General features: G+C 40.3%; 3 protein-coding genes across 6 annotated transcripts in view; 2 read left to right on the top strand and 1 right to left on the bottom strand.

The window, feature by feature from the left end:
• The first annotated feature begins 4,959 nt into the window (after positions 1-4,959).
• Positions 4,960-9,658, top strand: ddit3 (DNA-damage-inducible transcript 3). 2 transcript variants are annotated; one of them, XM_077529754.1, is made up of 4 exons: positions 4,960-5,287; positions 6,369-6,429; positions 7,132-7,343; positions 8,172-9,658. In XM_077529754.1, the coding sequence occupies exons 3-4, from the start codon at positions 7,188-7,190 to the stop codon at positions 8,910-8,912; spliced, it is 897 nt and encodes a 298-aa protein (XP_077385880.1). In that variant the 5' UTR covers positions 4,960-5,287; positions 6,369-6,429; positions 7,132-7,187; the 3' UTR covers positions 8,913-9,658. The 2 variants fall into 2 exon arrangements, with proteins under 2 accessions (XP_077385880.1, XP_077385881.1); XM_077529755.1 differs by lacking the exon at positions 4,960-5,287 and adding an exon at positions 5,986-6,149.
• On the bottom strand, positions 9,634-23,337 carry mars1 (methionyl-tRNA synthetase 1). Of its 2 annotated transcripts, XM_077529747.1 has the most exons (22): positions 23,061-23,337; positions 21,998-22,088; positions 21,835-21,913; positions 21,441-21,572; positions 20,377-20,452; positions 19,991-20,178; positions 19,702-19,811; positions 19,515-19,631; positions 19,031-19,234; positions 17,929-18,130; positions 17,764-17,838; positions 17,501-17,671; positions 16,687-16,782; positions 16,161-16,278; positions 15,826-16,039; positions 13,376-13,507; positions 13,138-13,242; positions 12,736-12,931; positions 11,913-11,984; positions 11,657-11,683; positions 11,284-11,406; positions 9,634-10,297 (listed from the first exon to the last, which is right to left on the bottom strand). In XM_077529747.1, exons 1-22 carry the CDS (start codon positions 23,161-23,163, stop codon positions 10,148-10,150), a joined length of 2,781 nt encoding a protein of 926 aa, XP_077385873.1. In that variant the 5' UTR covers positions 23,164-23,337; the 3' UTR covers positions 9,634-10,147. The 2 variants fall into 2 exon arrangements, with proteins under 2 accessions (XP_077385873.1, XP_077385874.1); XM_077529748.1 differs by lacking the exon at positions 11,657-11,683 and having other exon boundaries at positions 23,061-23,336.
• arhgap9 (Rho GTPase activating protein 9) overlaps positions 22,888-25,380 on the top strand; it is a 33,827-nt gene continuing 31,334 nt past the window's right edge. For both annotated transcript variants that reach the window (XM_077529751.1, XM_077529749.1), the window contains exon 1: positions 22,888-23,837. The gene's annotated coding sequence lies outside the window, so the exon portion shown is untranslated. The remainder of the gene's footprint in view (positions 23,838-25,380) is intronic.

Raw genomic sequence — 25,380 nt, 5'->3', positions numbered from 1 at the left:
TTTAAGATTCCAAGCAGTAGGTGGCAGTATAGCACTTGGTGAAAGACACAAAGCGTGTATATGGAGGACAAACATCCATACGCAACTTTTTATGCATGTCCAAAAAGCATGTTTATTAATAAAGGAAGTCATACGGGGTATTCCACAGCTGCAGTAGAGAAAGAAGGGCGTGTCTTCACTGTACAGTCTGCCGTATCATGTGTTCTCATCTAAAGGGCTGCCAGACCATCTGCACTCAATTAGATCACACAACACTGTTACTGTCGAGTAAATGGAGGACTGATGATGGATAAATCTCCGAGTAAGCGTAAGTATTAGAACACTTACAATGCTACATTGCTCACATTTGCCTCCCTAAAACCAATGTTGCTGCTACAGTTACACAATTTCCTAATCACGTAGTAGGTGTTGATTACCTTTAAAAAAAAAAAAAAAAAAAAAAAATCAAGCTGTTTTACTGAAATTCTGACAGCAAAAAAATAAAATAAATAAAAACCCTAAACTGCCGGATTCATAAAATAAAATTAATCACGTTAGCAGTGGAAAAAAATACACATTCAAAATATATATACACATTTACATAAGTTACTGCATATTTAAAATGAAATTTATAAATAGCCACAATAAAGAAAATAAAAGCTCACATTAAAATAGCCATTTAAAAAAAAAAAAAAATTTGGATCGAAAGATCAATTACAAATGGACATTGAAAACCTAATCCACACAAAAAAAAAGACAAAAAAATCCTAAATAAAACGTGAAAAATGCATTTATTTGTATGTTAAAAAAATCACATTGCAAAAATGTAAACATCCACAAATGATCATTTAAAAAAAATCCACATTAAGAAAACAATTTTAAAAAAATACATAAAAATAAAATACACATATAAAAAAAATACCATTTGAAAAATCAAATGTTATTTAATCAAAATTGCTTTCAAAATAACATTACATATATGTAAAAACACATTTCAAGAAAATTAATTCAAAGAAATACTTTTTAAACATCTACATCTTTCATCTGAAGCGGCAAACAAATCCAACTTTCATCATCTTAGCAATAGGACATCTTGTGCATTCAACAACAAATACAAAAGCAGTGGCCCGAAAACAGAACCTTGTGGAGCCTCAAAAGACAAATCAATGCTTACTTTAAAAAAAATAAAAATAAAACACTTTGAAAATGATTAGTCGATACATCAGTGCAGCTATTTTGCATGTTCTTCCATTCCAACATGCAACATAAAGCACAAAAAGTGAAAACGCATTTTCCTTGTGAGGCCATGTTCGACTGTAGGCTTTATTCTATCAACACTTGAGCAGCTGTAACGCTCCGTCTCGCCTCAGAGCTGGGATGCTTTCCTTTTTTTTTTTTTTTTTTTTTTCTTCTGCTGGGATGCTTTCCGACAGCTGCTGTGTTTGTGTGCGCGCGCGTGTGTATAGGGTGAGCTGACTGGGTGTGGCGTGAGTCTTGACCGAGGCAGTGTGGCGAGCTTGGTTGGGAACAGGAAATGGAACTTACTGCAATGCAGGAAATCCTCCTTGCTGCTCAGTGCAACACCTATAAAAACACAGCTCAACTTTGGAGGTTCCACTTGGATTGCTTTTACTTAATTTGAGTTTTGTTTACTTATTTGTCATGCTTATGGCATTTTAGAATGTTATGATACGACTTTTTAAAAATGAGTTTTGTTTGTCCCCAGAGCGGATTAATTCACTCAACAGTGGAAGTATTTTACTTTATTTTAGTTCTATTATCAATCACCTGACTAGTTTTTGCACTTATATGGCATGTTAGACGAATGTTACCAACTTTACATATTTAAGTTTTATCAAGGAAATTGATGAAACTGATAAATCTGAAGGAAATCTGCAACAGATTTATTTGCACAATTGTGTTAAGACTTCAGATGTTTCTCAGGGAATATTTCACTTTATTTTAGTTTTGTTTAACAGGACCAGGTTTGTTTTTAGACTTGTGTGACAGTTTGGAATGATGCAATATTACTTCAAACATAAGGTTTGGGATTTGAATGGATGAATTTACTCAATTGTATTCAATTTAAGAGGTTTTGTAAGAGTGTCTTTCAGGTTTTTGGTCTAAATTCTTGAGACAACTTTTGGTAAGACGCAAGAATAACGCTATAATGAATTGCTCTATGGTGGCGTCAATTTTTTAACTTTTGAGAATTTGCTGGTGTCTTTTGCTTCTTCATTCTTTACTTTCATACTTCACTCGATTGTATTCAACTTCAGAGGTTCCAAAAGCGTGTTTTTCACTTTATTTTAGCTTCATATTGTAACTACTGTTTGACCAAAGAATTTATTTTTTTTTTTTTTTTTACCTATTAGAATTCCACTTCAGTGGTTCAACAATATATTTTAGTTTTATTGTACACTTTTTTTTTTTACTTATAAGTTTTTGATAACAAAGCCATTGTGCAATGAACAACTCTGGGGCCCGGGGCGTGTCAAAAAAAAATGTCTTATTTGTGTTTTCTTTGATCACCAAGTGTCCCCTCCTTTTGACTTGGATGTCACGTGCACGAATAATGAATGAAGTCAACAACGTGTGTGTGTGTGCGTGTTAAACAAATGAAAATGATGCAAGCCGGGTTGTAAACAAGGCCCCGGCTAATGAAAAGAGCCCATCTTGACAAAGTCAACAGACAGCCGGGGGTGGAGGTGGAGGTGGAGGGGAGTGGGTGTGGGTGTGGGGGGGAGGAAGGGTTGGCGGTGGGGTGTTGGGGTTGTGGCGGTCCAAGTGTGCCGAACTACTCAGCAACAGCCACCCGAGCCGTGACGCGTTGCCGGTGCTGTAAGCCGGTCCTGGAGACAAGTGTTTGAGCTCGCGATTCGCTGCTCGCCGCTGTTGCTATGAGGGGGCCGTGCGCGCGCGCCGCCGCCGTCACGTGAACGCGTACGGCTTTGGATTTGCCTGGCGCGCAGCGAGTTATGGGGTGTGAACGTCTTGTTTACGTGACGCTTTGTTACCAAAAATGTCGTATAAGTTTACATGAACTCTTTGACACGCGTGTATTATGCAACGCGAGTATTATCCGTGGATGTTTATTCACCCGCCAGTGGCTATAAATAACCATGGCCGAAGGGATGGCTGGAGTTGTGTAATTACCTTGACAATCACACATAAAGTAGCATAGATGGGCAACCTACGGCACGTGGGCTGTCACATCATTTACTCCCTTTTCTAAAACCAAAGGCTCAGCTTCTAAAAACATTTAACCCACAAAAAAAAAAAAAAAAAAAAAAAAAGCTACCAAGCAATGAATATTTGTCTGATTATTACATTATATTTGTTTTGTTTTAAAGCCCTGGGGCCACTTTGAGTATCAGACTGAAATCTCTTTTGTGTCATTATGGGTTTGTTTATGCCACAGATTAAACAAAGTACTTTAAGAATTAGTAAAATAATAATACAAGATGGGGAGAGAGTACCAGTAGGTGTAGCATTTTCAAGTTTATTTAAAGTGAGGAGACATGACGGAAAATGGTTAACTAGGGTTAGAAAGACGACAAGAAAGAGGAAGAAATGTATAAAGACAGCAATGAAACAAGGGGAGAAAGACAGGAAGAAAAGAACGGTGGAAACAAGGGATGCATGTATAGGGATGAATGAAGGAAAAAGAAATGAAGTAAAGAATGATGAAATAAGCGAACATGAAAGAAGCCATGAACAACAGGAAAGTAAATAAACAATCACGAAAAAAGGTGCAAAGGAATGACGGGAGAAAGAAAAAATAAAGGATGAAAGGAAGGAAGAGTACAGCCACCAAGCAAGTGCCATCTTTCAAAAAGGAAAGAAGGAATGAAAGAAAGAAGGAATACAGACTGCAAAGAAAAGCAGCAAGGAAGGAAAATGAAAAATAAAAAATAAAGGAACAAAAACAATGAATGGGGAATTATGGAATAATTTATTGTTATTATTATTATTATTATTATTTAAAGATGAATATGTGGGTGCCAAACCGGAGATCAACATTATTTTCATAGGCAATGTCATCATTCCTATTAGATGAAATACCTTTTTGTTTTCTTTTTGTTGTTGTTGCTGTGAGAATGTAGTGTGTGAATATTATAAGTGCAGTACAGTTCTACATTGCTGCAAACTGATACAGAATTTACAAGATGCAGTGTCCTTTTTAGTAAATATCTCTTGGGTTTAAACCTGGAGTTAGGTTTGGCTTATATTCCTCTTTTTGCCCCATTAACTGCTTTTGTTTTTCACTTTGAAGTTATTTTGGTGTCTGTTTTGACTTTTTTCGTTTTGAAGAAACTTAATGCACATTAGTGAAAAATTAAAAACTGAGTACAATAACTAACACACCGGTTAAAAATCTGAAAAAAAACACCAATATATCATCATCACAAGTACAAGTTTCGCCATTGTCAATTGGAAACAAACATTTACGAGAAGAGAAAGTCGCATCCGCGCGCGCTCCCGCTTGTTTTGATACCATCCCGGAAGTCAGTGGCAGAGACCGCGCGCGTGGCCGTGACGTGACGGAGCTTTCAAGCTGCCAACGCGTGTTGTTTACGAGTTCATCATATAAGTCAATGAAAACGCCGAATTGTCCACTCTCTACACGCCACGCGTCCGTTTATCGGTGCCGCTTCTCAGTTTGTGACGTGTATATTAATAAAAAAATAAAAATAAAAAGTGGGTGTGGACAGTCACGGTGTTAAATATCAAACAATTCTTCGACATTGACTCGCCGTGCACATATGTATATTTTTAGATACATTTTTTTTTTTTTGTTCGAGGCAACGCTATTTAATAAAACATGTTCGGATTCTGCCGGTGTTATCCCCGGCTAGAAACTGGTTGCCAAGCATTGCATCATTCCTTTCATGTGACTCCCATACGCCCCAAATTCGTCCTGGCCGTCTTATGACTGCATCACAACTGCGCCTCATACAAACTATACAGACAAGAGGAACATTCAACCTTGCTCGTCAAACAAACCCCGCCCACCTTGCCTGAATCTCCGCCGCTCTCATTGGATGTCGTCAAGGAAAACGGATTACCTGCGTCTTCGCGATTGGCCCGCTCGTCTGCCACACGTCGACGATACACTGTCGGCCCGCGTCGCTTGGCATAGTTCGGTTGGCCTCGCTCTTTATAAGCGCCGCCGGGAGTTTCCGTTTAAGCACATTCGGCTGTCAAGTCTTGAACAATGGTTAACATGAGCTATCATCCATTCTCACTAAAATATCTACATTCGAACCAGCGACAGTCGAGAAAGCGAACGAATAAAAGGAAGAGGGTAAGTGACAACTTTTCACATTTAGTTTTTCTTGTCCCCCATTTTCTTTTTATTATTACAGGGGCTTTCCAAATCATGGCGACATCACAGTCAACTGGAAAAATAGTTTTTGGGTTGTTTTTTTTTTGTGTGTGTGTGTGCCGGTGCTTTTTTTTTTTTATTGTATTTTTTTAATTAAAGGATGACACTCGGAAATGTTGCCATTGACATTAGACAAAGTTGCCGTTTTTTTTCTTGGTAACTTTCTCCGGAGGTGTCGCACGACTCAAAGTTTCAGCTTTGACGTTCGCGTGTCGTTGTAGAAGAGACAATTGAATGAACTTGGAAATTTTATCTTCGAATGACATTCATATTAGAGACATTATGTTGCTGAAATAGCTGCAAAGTAAATTAACTTTTTTCTTTTTTAAGAAAAACACCGAACTACACTCATACGTCATACACAAACTCCTTTGAAACTTAATCAAATGTTCTATTTCTACAGTAAAATCAATTTCAACGTTCTTTACCTTTTTGCGCTTTCAAGTTTTACCCATTCGAGCCACAAGTCTTTTTCTTTTCTTTTCCATGACGTAATTGTCTTAGCTCACAGCGGCCAGTACAGACTCGGACAAGAACACACACAAAAAAAAGACCTTTATGACATTTCTAACACAACTAAAGAATGTAAGTGTTCGTCACCAACTAAATGGCATGATAGCCTGTGAAGGAATGTGCAAATTGATGTCATTTTTTGGCAGCGTCAAAACGGGACTTGCCATTTAAAGTGATTTTAAATATACGATAAAACAACTATTATTTCGGTTATATTCATGTTGTTTTTGGTTGTGGTTGCAGTGCGCGTTTAAGGCAAGCGAGAGAGGTAAGCCTGTCAGGGCCGAGAGAGGTTGAAATCAAAGTCCGGTCGCCGTTGTTCTCATCTTGTTTATCGATTACGAAGCCTGCTGTGAAGAGCTTTGGAGTGCAGGGGGCGCAGTTGAGAGCCGCTCGGTCTTTGTTTAGAGTTCAGGGAAGAACGTCTGATTTTGATCACGTAGTTTTTCCCTCCCGCCTTTTAACTTAAAACATTTTTTTCTTCCAGATTTGTAGGGGCAAAATATCTCAAACAGATTTGCAGACTTGATTAAGGGAGCCCTTCTAAGGTAAGCTTAGTTTTCTCATTTTGTTATGCATACATTTTGCATTATTAATTTGTAAATACTTTGAATTTCCAATTTTATTTTATTTGAATTTGTGTGTGTGCAGTTTATTTGTATTTTACCTATTGATGAATGTTCAACTTAATTTGTTGTGTGGTTGTCATATTTTTTTTTTATTGTGATTTTTTTATAAATATAAACATAGCTTTAATTTGCTTTTTTTTTTTTTTTTTTAATAAATCGATTGTTCACTTAAATATAGCTTTAATTAAAAATGATTTTGTGCTGGTGTATTTTTAACATTCAGTTTGCATCTTAACTCTAAAGATGTAGCTTTGAAACCAACTTAAATTTAATTTTTAATTCAAATTTAATTTAAAACTTAAAATTACTTTTTTACAAACCTTTTAAATAAAAAATGTAGTTTTAGTTTACATTTTAATGTAACTGTCTTTCCAGTTTTGTCACAACTACATATAGCTTTAATTTTCAATTGAATTTACTTGTGCTTTTAAATTTTTATTTGTATTTATTGTATTTATCTTAATAATATCTTTTTTTTCCATAATTAAACTGTTCTCAAATTGTGAATAGATGGATATTCATTTTTTGTAATTTTTTGCCACTATTTGCCAGTTGTTACACAGTTGAATTCCAACAGCAACAAACTAGCCATTGAACATTTGTGTGCTCTGGTGCCGTCAGGTCTCGAGTGAAAGCGTGTGGCCGAGTGTGGAGTGCGTTGCGAGTTGACTGGCGAGATGACTGCCGAGTGGCTGCACCTGCCCCCGCCATACCCCCCCGGCGTGGGGCCGCTGTGTGGCGCAGAGTTGGAGGCGTGGTATGAGGACCTGCAGGACATCCTGGGCTCGGACGCGGGAGAGGCAAAGCTGGCGCGCATCCCTATGTATGGCGAGGTCAGTGATGTAAAAGAAATAAATAAAAATGTAATGATGGCGTGTTACTTGTGGAGCAGCGGCGTCCAAAGTTTTTCTTCCAGGCATTACAAAGAGAAAAAAAGGGTCGGGAGTGTGGGGTGGGCAGTTAATTTTGTTTTTCATCCATTTTCGACCACCTTGGTTCGTTGGAAGCAGCAGTTTTAGAATGAATTTATGAAACGCGTTAAAACATTTTCTCAGTGTAATATAATAACAATTGACTTAAACACTTTTGAACGTTTTCGGAAAACAACAAATTCATCCAGTTGCCTCAATTCAACCTTTGCACAATTCCATTAAGTAGATGACTGAGAATCTACACAAAGAAATGTTTTTTAGCAAGTACATGGATATTTTTTCTTTATATTGTGACACTATTAAAAACAACTTGCGCGATTGTTAAGTCAATGATGTTAAATACAAAATTTTGTGTGATAAACATAATCTTGTAACACAAATTTAAATGTGATTGAAAAAGAAAATTGTTAATCTATCATTAAAAAAAATCAGAATTTTGAAAAATAAAATTTTAAAGTGACACATTTCTAGTCATATCTTGTAACACTTATTTAAAAAAAAAAAAAAAAAAAAAAAAAATTCTTTAAGCTATTTTTAAAGCTCTACATTTTTAGTGTAAATTGTAAACAATTGTGGGCTATCTTTGAATAGAATTTTTTTTTTCAGAACTTATGTTGAATATGTGTCAGGCCATTAAAAGCATACAGAGGGCTGCCAAATGGCCCCCATGGCCATAGATTGCACAACAGTAGTGTAGAGTGACATCACATTTTGTCTTTGTACTTACAGAAGGAGCCCGAGTTCCTGGATGTTCTGGAGAGTTGCTCCCTGAAGTGGCTGACAGACGGCGGTCAGACGTGGGGTGAGGGCGTCCAAAGGGCGACGGAGCAGATCCACAACGCCCAGCCTCTGCATCACACCTCAACTTCCTCCTCGTCCTGCTTGCCTCCGACAGAAGAGCGGAAAACGGAGGCGAGGAGCGGCGACAGCGACCTGCTGCCTCCCGAGTTCTTTGAGTTCCTGAGTGAAGGAGGAATGGTGGATTCAAGTGGTAGTTATTATTACCATCATCATCACCACCTCCAGCAGCAGCAGGTCAACAGCGTCCGTCCAGCGTCTCCATCAGCCAGCGAGGAGGAGTTGCCCTGCGTCCCCGATTCGCCGTCCTGCTCCTCGTCCTCCGCCTCGCAGTCGCCTTCCCAGCGCTGCTCTTCCCCGTCATCGCCCGTTTCGTCCCCGTCCATCTACTCGCCCTCGCGCCCGACCAAGCGGCGGAGGGGCGATGGACCCGACGGTGCCTCGTCGTCCCCGGGCGCCCCCTCCCAGTCGCAGCAGCGCGCGTCATCCTCGTCGTCGTCGTACTTGTCCGCCAAAAAGAGTCGCAAGGAGAGAGAGCAGGAGAACGAGAGAAAAGTGCAGGAGCTGACGGAGCAGAACGAGCGCTTGAAAGCAGAGATCGAAAGGTTGGGCGAGGAGGTGCAGCGCACGCGGCGAGCCCTCATTGAGAGACTTGTCAACACCAGGAAATGAGCTCGTAGACAGAAGTAAAGAAGAAATGTGTATGCGCTCCTTAGACCGGAAGGTATGAAAACCAAAGATTTTAAGATGTTTGGAAAGGATAATGAAAGTCAAGGTAGAGTGAAAGAAAAGCTGCAATATGACTGCGGCAAACTGTAAAGACAAAAGCATGTGAAATGCAAAAGAACAGCAAGCTCTTAAGTGCACATCATACAGCGGTTGCAAGGTTTGTAACAATGAGTTAGTTGGCAGGAAGGGTTTTGATGATTTGTATGTTGCAAAGAAAGGAATTCAATTGAGGGCATTTTTCATAGTTGTCCTTTCCCGCCATTTTGCAATAAATTGTAACTCCTCGTTAAAGGGCTGCAATATGGCTAGCAGAGATTATTTGCCCCAATTTGTGGAGAGACAAGGAGCTCAGGAATGTTTTTAATATGCCCCCTCGCTTTGAGAGTGTCAACTTTTTTTTTCTTTTTGCTTTTTCTATAAGCCGTTGCTTGTCTGTATGTGTATTTAAAATACAGCAGGTTGCACCCAAACTTTTTATAGGTGACCATTTTTTTAATCAATGCCGGAACTGGAGGTATATCCACATGCTATTTTTATATAACTGTAATAACATTAACTGTACAATTTAGTACTGTTCATTTCTACTTTATTTGTCACCTAAATTGTTAAAGGTAATGCATGTTTTTTTTTTTAATCAATATGTCACTGTAACCTCAAATTTGCAATAAATGATTTTTTTCTTTGCTTAATACACGATTTGTTTTTATTGAGTGTTCACATGATAGACAGGAAGTACATGTCGTCGGTAGGGACCATAATTTCATCCTTTCATATTGTAAAACAGGTAGCAAAGGCTTTTTTCTAATGTGGTATAAAAACACTTTGAAATGCGCACCTTCCGAGGCTGATGTTGAATGTATCACAGGGAGAGTATCAAATCAGTTTCTCTTGGTGTAAGGGATTTTTCCCAAATCCCTCCATTCTGTAGCAGAATTCATTTGGCTCCCTTTGTGCGTTTCATTTCCCCGCCGGCCTCGCTAGCATTTCATTAGCCCTCGGTGCCAACACCGCGTTCGTCTCAGATCCCGTCACGGCTTTGCCTTTGGCTAACATCCTCATCTCGCCATGTACATCTTGTTCCTTCTCCCGCACCTCCAATCTTGTCCCCCGCCCCCCCCCCCAGTCTATTACTAACAACCACCACCACCACTATTTTGACTTTTTCTCCCCAATGTGTCTCACTTCTTCTTGCCCTTGACGGGTGTGGGCTCAGGACTCTTGCCCTCTGCCAGGGCCAGCTGCTGCTTCAGCTCCAACAGTTTGGACACCTCGGCCATAACAGCTGCCTTGTCGGCCTTCTGAGCTTTCAGGGCTCGCACCTTTTCTCCCTGAGAAAGAGGAAATAACACTTGTTACCAATGTGCATTCTTTTTTACAAGTAAATCCTCTCGTTATTTGCAAAAATGTGCGAACTTTGATTAACTACTATGTAAATAAATACAATTAATACTGTGGTAGTGCAAGGGTATCTCATCCCTCCATTGACATTACCTATATCGTGTGATGAAGAATAAAGTATGATAGATGATATATTTTCATTAGTCTATTAAACATTTAACACATTGGAATGCATTACTTTGAGAAAAATCAGTGCATAGTATGTTTCCATTTAAAAAAAAAAAAAATCCAATGGTTGTTTGATTTGCATCAATCAACAAAAGCGGAAAAACATTGAAGGTCCATTCTTAGTCTTACAGTAAAATTATTAAGTCGATTTTTGGAAAAGATTTAAAAAAAAAAACAACAAAAAAACTGATAATTGACGAGGGAAACTAGGGATCTTTGATGCCATTATATAAAATGTAAATGTAATTTTTTTTCGACTCATACGACTTGTTTGGGGAGTAATGGAATACATGTACTGACATTTATGTATTCAGGATACAAAAAAAAAAAGCAAATACACTCTATAATAGTAACAGAAAAAATAAAACACAGGTACATTCATTAAAATGAGGATTAATTTGCAGGATTACAATTTTTGGTAAACACAGGCCGACCCGGGATCTATCTCCTGCAAATAGTGGGGGTCCACTACATACAAATATATATTTACTGTCGTGAGGTTTAATTTTTTTTTCTTCATTAGTATATTTCATATTGGAGCAATCTAAATGTAATTAAATTACATTACTTCAATACCTGGATTACATTAATAACTAAAGATTACATTAACTTTTTTTTTAAACATGTAATTAGTAACTCAGAATTATTTTCACATGTAACCCTCACAATTCCATTAATCAATACAAAATAATTAAAAGAGACTATTGCATGAAAACAGAATTGTTGTTTGCAGGGGTCAAAACATTACCTGCTCAGCCACAGCCTGCGTCAGCTGCCGGGCTTTTTCCGGGTCGGCTCCAGCGTTCACTTCGATTGCAGGGGAGGGTGCAGCGGCAGCCGACTGAGGGCTGGCAGCGTTTTGAGTCGGCGTCTGAGGGTGCAATCAGAACACGCGTCGTGTGATTATTTCAGAGAGACGACTGGCTTCATTTCAGACAATAGCGGTTCTCAGTCAAAGTGTCGTCGGGATTTCACGAGTGGTTGGTGAATGAACAGACGTGAGGACACACTGGACTAATGGTGATAAGAGAACGTTCAAATGAGCTGCTAGTATTAGTGAAAGCATGCGGTAATCAACGGTGACAGCACCGGTGTGCTTCACAAACAAACATTAACGGTACCTTCTTGTTTGGCGGTTCATCTTCAGGCTAGACGAAGGCGGTTGATGAGAAGGTTTAGACAAGGATTATTCTTCATCTATTTGATTTAATTCATAATATACAAAGCACGTATTGTCGGGTTGCTATGTATTACATTTGAAAAGACACGCTGCAAGCGAGTATTCGGTCTGCCTGGGCCATTTGCACGGCTAGATATCACCGCTTGCTGTTTTCCACCACAATAGAACAGTCAACCAACTTCTTGATTATCACATACCTGCTGTCCACCAAATCTCTTCTTCAAAGCTTCAATCTGCTCCATCTCCAGTTTCTGGAACAATGGACTCACCTGATGGTGGGAAAGGGAGCTATTTAAAAATACATGGCAGGTATGATAATATGCAGCAGAATCAGCCCGAAGGCTTTCTGGATGATGAAAAAATGAAACCCAGAATCTCTATGTTAACCATCGATATGGTTGTACAATTCAGAATTTGACCAAAACCATCATGTGTATCATAAGTGGATGCAAGTCTGCCATTTTGAGCAAGAATCCTAGTTTGACGAATGGCAGCATTTACCCCAGCGTTTTCTGAGGGGGGAAACCCTGCAAACGCCTAAAAGGGAATTCCCCAATCGGAAGAGGATGGGCAACACTAAATTGCCAAGCTTGTTTTCCCTTCACCATCTAATGTGGACAGGAAATGGTGTTTTAAGTTTGGTGATAATTTCAAGGAAGAGGGTGCAATGACCATTGTTATTCATATTTATATATTTTATATCACTTTTTTTTTTTTTATTCATTATTTCCTACAAGTGGAAATGTGGTTTGAAGTGTACTGGATCTTGCTGTAGTTCAAGTAGCATGTTTAGCGCCAATGGATGTGCAAAGGATGAATGGAAAACTTTCTTGTTTACAACAGTGATTCTCAAAGTCTGGGCTCCCTCTAGTGGTACGCAAAATAATTACTAAAATAAATGTACAGACTGTACCTAATGCTACAGCGGTTTAGACATTTTTTAAACTAAATACAGCGCATAAAAAAAAAAAAAAAGATGTGTTTTACATAAAACAAGATGTACAGCGCACTCATACTCACGGTGCCAATTTGGTGGCCAGCGTCAAGGACGCGTGTGAAGGCGCCGGCGTCACGCAGCATGGCACTGATGCAAGAATGAGGTGCATTGAGTTGATCCCTGATGGTTTGACTGACCTCCGGCATGTATGGCAACAGCATGACGGACAGCAAGCAGGCGACGTTGATGGACATGCCAGTGACAGTGCCTGCACGCTGCCTGAAGGGGAATGATAGATTCTTATTACCGGTCCTGTAAAATTGAATTTCACATTTCCAGGATGATATTAGAATGTGAGTGAACGGTCAATTTCTGTATCTTTATTCAGAGCAGGGATTCTGGGTTGTAGCGTATATGCAAATGTGTCCAACCCCGCCTGATATTACAAACAGGGTTTGGCTTGACTTTGGTCATCGCAATCTCACCGTTCTGCATCTCCTCCCTTGATCTTCTTCCAGGGTTCATTTACTTGGATGTACTGGTTGCCATGGCGAGAGATGTTGAGGATGTGCTTCAGAGCGTCACGGATCCTGGTGGAAATATTCACGCGCCTCTTCAGTTCCAGCGCAAATAAGCTCTCCATCACAAAAACGAAACACATACATGGAAAAGCAGACACTCGTGCCAGATTGAATGCACTGCATGTAATTCAAGTGGTCTTACTTGACTTTGTCCATGAGCTGGATGTACTGCTGCAGCTCCCAGCCCACTAAAGCCAGGAGCTTCTTATCTTCCTGCAGCAGCTCCATCGCGGGCACACAGCCATCAAAGAACTTTGAAACAAACATGCCGGCTCTAGAGGATCGAGAAAGGGGGGAGAAAAGAGAGCGGAGGGGTTGAAGGAGGGCGAAAAACACAGAAAAGCAAGGGGGAAAAAAAACATAGGGGTCATCAAGAGAGTGAGAAAGGCAGCAAAGAATCAGTGGGGAGAAAGTGCTACATGAGAAAAAAGGCCTGCTTGCCGACACGCTAATTGATGATAAATTATAGATTGTGTTGCTATGTGTAATGCACTCTGCTGATGTAAATGAACATAACAGCGCTCCCTTTGAGCCTCTTCACTGCAAATAATCGAGCCGAGTTGGACGCGCGCATCAGCGGGATGCTCATGGTAAGAGGCTGACGCATCTGACGCAACACGCCCATCCATATTTGACTGAATTCCGCCCGACCAAAACGCTTTGACAAGATTGTCATATTTACAATGAACGATGGGGGTTTGATGTGGGGATAGAATGAACTTTGCCTGACCCGCACTCTTCAATTTATATGTGCTCATATGACTCACAAGGTGGACATCCTGAAACTAATTACGTTGTGATTTGAGCTCTGGCTTTCAGGCTACCGTCTACCTCCAAGCACCTCCGGCTGGATGCAGTTTAAGATCTTTTAAAAGCAATTAAGCAGCAACGGTTGCTGCCCGAGAACAATTTTGGAAGATCAAGGTGCTTTGGAAAAAAATATCAGAGGGAAACATCTTTGATGTGGGATTTAACCCCAATCTTTTTTTTTAAGTCATTATGAGGCAGTGTAATTGGGCGTGATATTACACCATCCCAAACATATTTACAAAACGCAGAGAGAATCTCTTGAAATAGTTACGTCTCCTACAATCTGCGATCCTAATTGGACTGGATGTTTGAGGCGAATTACACTCCTTTTGATTTCACGTTGACTGAATGAAACTGCAATGATTTTGAGCAAAAAGACAACATTCGTAATTTGTCAGCTTCAACATGATCTTGCTCTGTGATGTTTGAAAACTACAACACTCCTGTGCTATTTCGATGTTGACAATTATTACATTTTCTTGTTTTACTGCTACGTCGACGGACAGACATGGGTGACGTGTTTAGTCACCTGTCCACGAAGGGTTTGAGCATCATCTCCGCTGACTTCCTGTTCTGGGCTACGGCGTTCCAAGTGCTTTGTATAGCTGTGTACTTATTTTTTTTTTCTCCCCCCTCCAAGTCAGTCATCTAGGTATTAGACCACTCTGCGCATTAACTGGTTTCCAGTTAGACATTTTCTTTTACTTTTTCAGTTTATTTATGTCTGTGATGATGAATATTTGCATTTTTCTGTTTTAACTGGGATGCCCCATCTGCCATGTGACAATCCTCGCCCTCTTTCTCCCCTCTTCTAGCAGGTAACTCCTGCTTTCTGTGCCACAAACAACACTAATACTTTTGTTTTTCCTTTTCCCCCTTCCAGAAGTGCTGCCAACAACAGCTTATAAAGCTGCTATAATTTAATTAAGAGTAATAATTCCATTATACTGTTAATCACCATGTCGTTATTATCGTTAATACAATTAATCTTGTACACACTGCTTCCTTATCCCTGCTGCAATGTCTCTAGCACAGGGCTGGGATAATTTTGAGAGAAGACCCACTGTTTTTTGTTTTGTTTGTTTTTTTAAATATCTTTCCGTCCGAGCATGTACCTTATCAGGAGTCCTGCGATATTTGTTGCATTCATTTACACGTTTTTTTTTCTGGTGGTTATTTGAAATATATGAATTAGTGATGGACGAATACCAATGCCAGGTATCGGTAATGGGCTGATAACCAACCTTACTTCAAAATATAACCGCAACCTCTACCAGTACCGGCCGTCCTCTTGTGGCCTTTTAAAATCAGGAAGGAACCAAAAATTAGAAATTAAAAGAATAGAAAATTGCCATTATTTTCTTGCAATTTGAGAGAAAATTACATTTTAAAACTTTAAAATGATCTGTCATTGTATTGTTTAAGCAGTTCAGAAAATTGATGGATGGATTGGTAGTTTTTCTTAAACTCATCTACAAATGACTTACTCCATCTGTCCGTTTTAAATCAAATATGGACCTTGAGTGAAAATTTTGCCCACCTCTGCTCTGTCCTATTGCTCTTCCTCCTCTATCACTTAATCTAAACCCAATTTGTCAAGGCAGATTGCTGCCCCGCACTGAGCCTACAGTCTGTTTGAGGATTCTTCCTTACAGGAGTTTTTCACGAGCCTCTGTCACTTGCCTTGGTTTCTGAATATGCGAGAAACATGCTACCATATCTGCTCCAATTATAAAGTCCCTTGAGATAACATCGTCTTCATTCAGCTCTTCAATGACCAACCTGTTAATAAAGTTGCCTAAGTTGTTGAGCAGCTCAGAGTTATTCTTCAGAGCCATGTCGGCCCACGAGAAGGTAGAGTCTTGTCCCTCGGGGCGCACGTAGAGCAAGTAGAAGCGCCACACGTCGGACGGGATGCCCGTGTCTTTGGCCATGTCGCCGAACACGCCGACGCCACGGCTCTTGGAGAACTTTGTGTCTTCATAATTCAGATATTCTGCACACAAGTCAGAATATTACATGCCCGGTGTGATTGCAGCATGAATAATTCAGCATACTTTGAATCATTCATGAAACAAGTAATACAAGTATTAATAGTAGCAATTATAAATGTGTACCAGTGGCAATCAAGTGATTGACCATTGTGTAATTGTCCTGAGCTCCCAGGAGGGAACAGGGAAACACCACACTGTGGAACGGCACATTGTCCTTGGCCATGAAGTTGTACATCTCCACCTGGCGGCACACAAACAACACTGCAACTTTAGGATGACATCATATTAGATCATGGTGAGATCATCCCGTTCAAAGAGGACTTATCAGCTCTTCCCAGCCCCCACCCTAAACACACGCTGACACACACACACTCACAGCTCAATCCTGGGGTTTTAGATGGAGAGAGATGAGATGAGTCGATGTGAATGAAGACATTGCCTATGAGGGCAAATGGTGGATTTTTCTTTTTTTTCCTCATCTGTTAGATCTCATGTCTTTTTAATGAGCATGTAGAAACTTGTTAACTTACACTCATAGCGTGATTTACTGCATTCTATTTGTCGGATCTTGACACCCAATGCAATACAATGAGTAGTTTGTCATTAACTAGCTGAATCAAGACAGGTCAAAGTGCATTAGATTGTTTACCTGCTCTGGATTCTTCCACCACTGTTCCCATTTGTCTGTATAGTTGGCAGTGATCGAAACATAGCCAATCGGAGCATCAAACCAAACATAGAACACCTGAGGAAGCAGTAACGGAGCCATGAGTTGCCACAATCAAAAGTGTGTATGGGAAAAAATAAATAAATAAAAAATAAAAACTAACATTGTTTGCACACTTCAGTTGTATTTACACTGCATTGTTCAAGTGAGTCCGATTCTTTGCTCCCAAGTGGCATAATTTGGATGTGTGTCATTGTAGCATAAATTAAAAAAAAAAAACACCCAGGGAATCGGCTATCTTGACGGTAGTCAGGCTTCTTGCAAATGTGGATAAAAATATGATACATATCAAATATGTTCACATGCAAGTGCAGTGCAGAGGCACAGATAAGATATACCCTGCCAATATTTATATCAGTGTGTGTATATGTCAACCAATTGGTGACAAAAACACACGCAACTCGCGATGTCCCGATCTGATTACACTGTCTTGAGTATCAGGGTCGATCACATGATTTTTAGTTGATCGGGGATCAAGACAAAAAGATGTTTTTCTTCATTTTCTGAGATTGTATTTGCTAATTGTATGCTTAAAACATACCATGAAGATTTTCAGTCAACTAAACAATATGGCATCTTCAGTTACTGTGTATTATTGTTTATTTCCATGTTGTGTTGGCCCTGTGTCAATGCTAGTGGAGTAAACCATTTTGGAAATATATTGTTCAGTCAGAAAATTGGAATAGACTACTTGGAGCTGCAGTGTAAATCCACCCTGTTGCAAGAAAAAGCAGACCTTTTCTTTAAAGTCTGGGTGTGGTACTGGTGTTCCCCATAACAGGTCTCGGGTGATGCAGCGAGGTTTGAGACCATCTCTGAGCCAGGAGCGAGTGATCTGTTTGGCATTTGCCGTCCAGTCCCCGCTGCTAGTAGACTTGCCCAGCCACTGCTCCAACTGAGCCTCTAACTGGAGAATAGACAAAAAAAAAAAAAAAAAAAAAGATTTGCAGTGCTCACACTGCCTTAACAGAGAAACTAGGTGGTACTGCCAATTTGTACCTTTGGCAGGTCCAGGAAAAGATGTTTGGAGGAGCGGATGACTGGACTCTGTCTGCAGACTTTACAGTGAGGTGCCTCAAGGAGATGGACAGACAGAGCTGCGTTGAATACATAGGCAATCACACTCCATAAGCAGTCTCAAAAGTCATGAGTACAAGAGCCTACCTTGAGTTCCACTGCGTTGATGAGTCGCCCACACTTGTCGCACTGGTCGCCGCGGGCGTCCGGGTAGTTGCAGTGAGGACAGGTGCCTTCTACAAAGCGGTCGGCCAGGAAACGCTGGCATGTCTCGCACCGTAGCTGCTCCACCATGTCTTCCATCAGGAAGCCGTTCTTGTGGAGCCTCCAGAAAATATTCTGAGCGATCCTGAGTGACAAAAAGTCAAGAACAAATTCATACTAAGACAGAAAAAACACTGAACCCCCTCAGTGAGTGGGATCACTGTTTTGACAGACAGAAAAAAAATAATAATAAAACAAATATGGAAGGGTTTGCCCCGGCGATCATTAAAATGTTGCTGGGGTGGGAGTTGGGTGATAAGCTTATGTTTGGATCAAAACATAAAAGCTCTTTACATGAATCCACTCTGGACTTTAAGTCTGTGGCCTGTTTTCTATTTCACATACTGTTGTGCCTGATGTCTTTTGTGGTGCTGTTGCAGATCAATATGTCTGCTCTTCATGGAAGAAGAGGGTCTCATTTTTAGTTTTTCAGTTTCTCTAACACCACACAAATGCAGAAATCCAGCTACAGTTAAAGACAGTTTTAAACAAAAAGTGAGCTAACTTGTAGAAGTTGTCGAGTACAACTGTGCTCTGAGATTTAATTATTAAGTAGATTTCATGGCTTAGAGGACTAGACGTTCAACATCAGAATCCTGCCAAGATAACTATAATCTACTGTTACATAATGTAAATAATCATGGAAAACGTGTTTGCCTTTTGAAACCTGAGCCAAGTGGTGTCAAAATGGCAAAAATTGCATCCTACAGAGTTTCACAACAAAATTGACATTGTTTGATACATGCCTATCTGAATAGCTATGTTTTATGAATGTGATTCTTCACTCTGGAAAAATATAAGAAAAAAAGGAAAACAAACTGACATTAACGGAAACTTTAAATTTTTATCAAACGTCTGTTTTGGGTGAGAAGTGACTATGCCATTAGACTACAAAGTGATGTTTTTGTTTCTGTTGTTTTTCTTTTTTTAATCTATCCTACATATTTTATTCTACAAAGACAAACCTTAGCAATCTGCAACTTACTCGGTCTGTTTCTCTGTGGTGGTTCTTCCGAAGAAGTCAAAATCGATCTGGAACCACTTGTAGATGCTGGCGTGAATGGCATGGTATTTGTCGCAGATCTGCTGCGGTGTCAAGCCTTCCTCGCGGGCTTTGTTTTCCGTGGCCGTGCCATACTCGTCAGTGCCGCACACGAACAGCGAGTTCCAGCCTCGCAGTCGGGCGTACCTGGTAGAAGACAACATTAAAATGGAGAGGCTAGTGTCTGAATAACTTGTTAGTACATAACTATGTGATGTACAGGATGCTGCAGCATTTGGCCTTTGTATGAAAAACACTTGCATGCCATAAATGTAAGTCAATCAAATGAAAAAGAGTTACTGGGCGTGTGTTCTGGTATCACGGACGGTGACCACATATTCGTACGTCGCTGCGCAAGCTAGTTGCTAACTATTTGTCGATACAGTTGTAAACCGAGAACCCCCTGTACTCTTTCCCTCTTGTGCACCTGGAGAAGACGTCAGCGCTGAGAACGCAGCCAATAATGTTCCCCAGGTGGGGTACGTTGTTGACATAGGGCAACGCGCTGGTCAACAGGATGTTTCGTTTGCCTTCCTGCGGCAGACTGAAGGAAAAAGAGAACATTAATCATGATAAGGACCCTACAGAATGGTGTGACAAATGTAATAACATACATCGGGTGGAGTCTATCAGTGGCTGCTGGGGAGGCGTTGAAACCTTTGTTCCAGGTGAGGGCAGCAGCTTCCATTTCTTCCTGTGACACCGCACGTTCTCCTTCCTCATCCTAAACAAACACAGTGAACACAACTATAAAATAAAACTATATATCTAGGAGGCTAAAGTGCACATTTTCACTCTTTTCAACTGGTCAGATTGTGTTGGCACTGTAGCACAGAGACATCGCGAGAGCACCTCCCAACTACTTGAAGTGTAATGGTCAATTTGCGCTGATCTGGCAGATACCTCAGCAGGGCCGCTGTTGCACGGCTGCGTGCTGCCTCTGCTCTGGCCGCTCTGCGGCGCAGGCTGCCTCTGCATGAAGCTCTTCATTGCCTGCAGGCCTTTTCCCTGCAGCACTTTATGAGAGGCAGACACGCAACTCTGTGAGGCGGCCACACGGTCGAACCAAACCCTCACAGACTTGTGCTCACCTGGGAAAAGCACGGAAAGAGATGAACACATGTATATTTAAGCAAGTCAGGGAAAACCATAGCTAACAAAAGACAACGATTAAACATTTAAGTGCTATCGAAGGTGAAATGTCAACCAGATGCTCTGAGGGCGATCATAATCGTAACCTGATTTGAAATACTCAGAGATATACACATTTAAACAGTGTTTGTTCTTACCTGAAGCGAGCGATGGTGCGGACAAAATCGGATGCAGCGCGGCACACACGACAAGATCAGCGACCGAAACAACATCCTGAGATAAAAAGAAACAAGATGGACTGCAGTGAAAGCACACAGTACACCGGGTCCAATAATCTTAGAATCATCAATTATAAACACACATTTACATCTCGGCAAGTATGGAAAGAAAATAGCAAATATTGGACTGTATTTCCTCAGGCTAGTACCAAGCACTTATTAGGAGGAGGCCATTTTTGTCCTTTATAATATTGTTTTTCCAGACAAATAACGATGTTGGCGGCATCATGGTGTACTCGTTTTTAGCACATCTCTCTTTCTCAATTCTTTAGTTCTTGGCTCCAGCCGCCCAGTGAGGAGATCGTGCTTGTGCATGCATGTTAGATTAGCCGACATAACTGAAAGTTCTTAATTGTCCGTAGGTGAAAACGACAGTCTGAATGGTTGGTTGTCTACGTGTAACCCAAAACGAACAGTCGACCAGTCTAGGGTGTCTCGCCAACAAGCCTTGACCCTACTGAAGACAAGCGCTATAGAGATTTAAAAAAAAATAAATAAATAAAAAAAATATGGGTGACGAAAAGTTGAGCATCTTTTGCTCCCAAATGCAACAGCGCTTTCCTCTGTAAAAGTCAACAGTGAATATCAGCTTTACAAGATGCCACATCTGCTCGGTAGTCAGTGTATGGCTCGTGGTAACAACGTTTTATGTGACATATGTTGGTATGTAATCAACCACCTTTACACCACCTGTAATAAAATAAATAAGGATCTCTGTGTTAAAGAGGCTACATAATGATGGCAAAAAACTGTGATTGTTCTGAAGGGTGAAAATAAGAGAAGTTTATTTGTTCCTATGGTGGATTACACCATAGTATGTCCGTCACTAAGCTACAAAGTGGTAATTCTCTTTGTTTATGTTTAGTTTGAAAGTAAAATGCATATGGGAGTGGTATGAAGACTCTTTTGATTATGTCTATATAGTGGAGGAAAATCTGTCAAAAATAGTGTTTACAATTTAAAGGAGGATTTTCTTGTTGTACCCCTGTTAAATAAGGTGTGGTCGTCTTGGTCAAGCTTTGGTCCAAGTAGCTGAGGGGCCCTGCGAGGACTTTGGCAGCATCCGATCCTTTCCCCTGAAGCACCGCCATGTGAAGGGCTTGAAGCAAGACAGGCTGAAAAAAATAAGACAATAGTTACAAACGGAAAATGACTTTTTCTCTTTGCTGGGTCTGAGAGCACAATTGAACGATTATTATTTACACAATTTAAATCCCCACTGGCAGCAACAACACGCTGAAGCCCAGTAAGAGGATTTAGCAGGCGAGAAAGTGCAGACGCAGTAACTGAAAATCATTTGCTTCTTTCTGAGGGTTTAATTCTTTGTTGTACAACTGCAAAACTGAAAAGTCTCATGTTTAACAACGAGAAGCCTACCTGGAGATCTGTGGCCTCCCATTCCAGCCACTGATCGCAAGCTTTGCTGCACTCTTGTCCACTCACTTCAAACATGTATCTTAGAAAACAACAAATGTGCGAATAATTTAGATCCTCTGGAATCAATGCAGTCATTGAGCAGGGAGAACTGTACATTACTGACCGGCATATGGCATTGGGGCTGAAAAGGTGCTGTCCATTAGGAAGGAGCAGGACTGGTAAAGATGGATGGCTCAGGAAGGGCACGAGTTTCTCTGAAAAAGAACAGTTATGAATTGAAAAGTGGATTCTGCCAAACTTAGAGGCAGACATTTTGTTTTGGCTTTTTTGGTAATAGAATTAATCAATTGATTCCTGTCATTTTTATTGTAAATACTTTAGGGCAAGTGCCATTCATTCAGTATTATTGGCTCCACAGCGCTAGCGTTTGATAACCACGGAATACTAGATTGCTTGATGGAGTTGTCATTGTAACAAAAGCCAGACTTATTATTGGCTCAACAGTTTATGAGGTGGGTTATAACGTTTCTCATTTGCATAAGACTTGTAAAATGTCAGAATCAATACATGATATGCCTCCTTTAAAATGTTAAGGGAAAATGCAGATGCTTAATTTTCCATATAGCACAGTGACATGCCAGATGGTGCTGGCTTCATGATTCTCTGGGATCTGGCCGCTGAAGGAACTACAAACATCTGGGATGAGCAGTCCAATCGAGGGTGGGGTTATGTTGCAGATATTTGCCTGACTTGTTCTTCCACATCTCATAATTTTTATGACGTTGTTCAAACATGTTTTCACATGACTGGCTGACTGACAGATTGCCACAAGTCAAACCCGGCTGATGATTTTTATTTTTTATTTTTCCTTTTACTGCTGACTTTCTCTATTTAATTTTTTAAGGTGTGACGTCTTCCACGGAAGTTTAAAAAAAGTAACAAGCAAAGTAAGGACAGTCATGCAGTGGAACGCAAACAAAAATTGTGACGTCATCTACGTCCGTCTACTTGTAACATGGTTCAGGCACCTGAAATTGATTGACAGAAGCAGCAATGAATGACACGAGACAAGCTAGCTTACGTGGTCTCCTAACACGCCATTTGCACGAAAACTCAGCGCAAACGACACAAAACCACACGCATAGCCAAACGAGTATTTAAGTTAAGTATGACACTTGTCTTGTTATAACCGGCGACCATTGTTTAGTTTTAAGTTTCCCTCTTACCTTCGTGGTTGACAAACTGGACGTCACACTGCACTCCGGCTACTTCTAAAGCAGCCAACACTTTTAGGCAGTGTGGGTTGCCTTCGCTCACAAACAGCTTCATTTGACCGTTGACTGATGACACGGTTCGGGGAATGTCTACTTTTAAACACGCTAAAGTGGCTAATATTTGACAACTTTGCCGGTAAGTGCGGTCCACGCACACACGCTGCTGATGCAAGCGATTGCGCGTCACTGACTAATGGCGGAATGTAGTTTTTTAGAACAGCGACTGTATAGGCGCTCACTTAGATAGAGACTACATTTCCCATAAAGTGTAGGATCTCTACGAAATTTGGTGAGGGTGGTTTGGTTTAAATTCTAAATCCGCACAGCCGGGCGGTGTTTGTTTCGCTGCCTACCTCTGAACCTCGTGTCACGGCACCGCCTGTCCGCGAAATCTGATTGGATGAATGTAAAATCATATCGCATGAGTTGAGCCAATCATCATCAGGGAAACTCGTGCAGCGCAAGCTATATTTTTTTTTTATCCGCTTAAAGAGCTCACAGGAGGCAACAACATGCACTAAACCGGGCAACTTAAGTGCTCTCACATGCGAGTGGTATTACGCTGCAATACAAAATAAAAAATAAAAAAAAGTACCAGACGGAGTTGTACATATTCGCCTAAATGATTCCTGGAGTCTACTGAGGATTAATGTGCTACGAGAAGAGCGCAGTAAACTAACCAAGAAGACGCGGCAACTCTCCAATATACAAACATTACCTTGCTGCAAGGTGAGTGTTGACGCCTCTCTTGCACATGTAAATACGACTTTTGTGGGGTGAAATTGTGTGCATTTATCAGATAGCCAATACTTTCCATGTATTATTAGTCCAATAAACTGTCTATATACAATATGTTTCTGCTAAGTACCTTCTCCATTAGGCGAGGTTACTGAAATGTATCATACCATATGGTGTATAATTAGCACTATAGTTTACTGAAATGTACCATATGCTGTATTAATACTTCTTCTTTGTAGGTATATGTAGCTTTAGTTCAGAAAACTGTATTCATTGTTATGCGCCCATATATCTTCTCAGTTGCATCTACAACACTAATTCCATGTTATAAATGAAACCTTTTCAATGTTTTGTGCTGTGATGCTGTTTATCGGTTCAGATCCATTACACGTTTTAAAAGTTGATTTGAGCCCATAAAACATGGATAAAATATCAATATACAATCAGAGTAGCCACTGCCAAAAAAAGGCTGTAGGCCGCTGCTGTCACTATCGATCCACCACCAGGTCAAACATGCACGTGGCTACATTTTGCTGGTAGACAATATAAAAACATGGTATTTCCACATCAAAGAGCCACCAAAACAATTTTCTCAAATGCTTGAACCTGCCACCACATCCTGTGGAAACACATTTCACTCTACAATACGTTTTTTTAAAGAGCGGCAAGAGCATTAGATCTGGCCCATCAGGTTAAACTTATCCTGCCTTAAAAGGAACATATATGTAAAAGTGATTTTTAATGTTTGTATACAAATTGTGTCTTTGGGATACCTGCCCAACACTCAAATGTAAGTAAATCTTAACCTTTCTGCATATTTCCAAATATGAGTCCTGACATTTTGCACTTCCACCCCAATGTAGGTAAATATTATTGGGGCTAGTTAGTAGTTAACATAACTAGAGAATACAAAATGCAAAATTTCTGGAATAATGTCTGCGTGAAGGCTCTGAGGCTGAATGAAGCGGTATGAAATTACTTTGGAATGATGTTGAAAGACAAGGAATGATATACACTACAGTGGCCTGGAATTAGTTAAACATGTTGAAGTTGGAAAGTTTTGAATTCATTGAGAAATGTAAAAGTTGTTGAAGATGGAATGACAGTGGAAGAACAAAAATAAAGTCGCAGGTGCCAGGAAGTAAAGAAGGAAGAAATGGAGTAACGTGCAAGGAATTGAGTAAGCAATGGAGAAAGGAGCATAGAATCAAGTAAGCAATGGAGTTAGAAGCGTAGAGTTGAGTAAGCAATGGAGTAAAGAGCGAGGAATTGAGTAAATTGCGTAAGCAATGGTATAAGAAATTCCATAATGGCAAGAAATGCGTTGTAAAAAACAAATGTCACTAATTCTTGTCTTGGTCACAGGTGTATTTTGAAGAAAACATGCTGCAGAGATCTGGGAACTCTTTTAAATTGTGGAAAAAAAATTATTGCATGTGTCCTTTCAATATTACTACAACAGCTGCCCTTCTCGAGAAAACGTCTCCTACATGTTAGCCAAAGTGGCCTTGAAAAAAAAAAAAAGAGCACGTCG

This window comes from Festucalex cinctus, chromosome 8, assembly GCF_051991245.1.
Source record: "Festucalex cinctus isolate MCC-2025b chromosome 8, RoL_Fcin_1.0, whole genome shotgun sequence".
NCBI classification, from domain to species: Eukaryota; Metazoa; Chordata; class Actinopteri; order Syngnathiformes; family Syngnathidae; genus Festucalex; species Festucalex cinctus.
The sequence above is the reverse complement of the archived record's forward strand: the minus strand, read 5'-3'. Positions and strand labels throughout refer to the sequence as shown.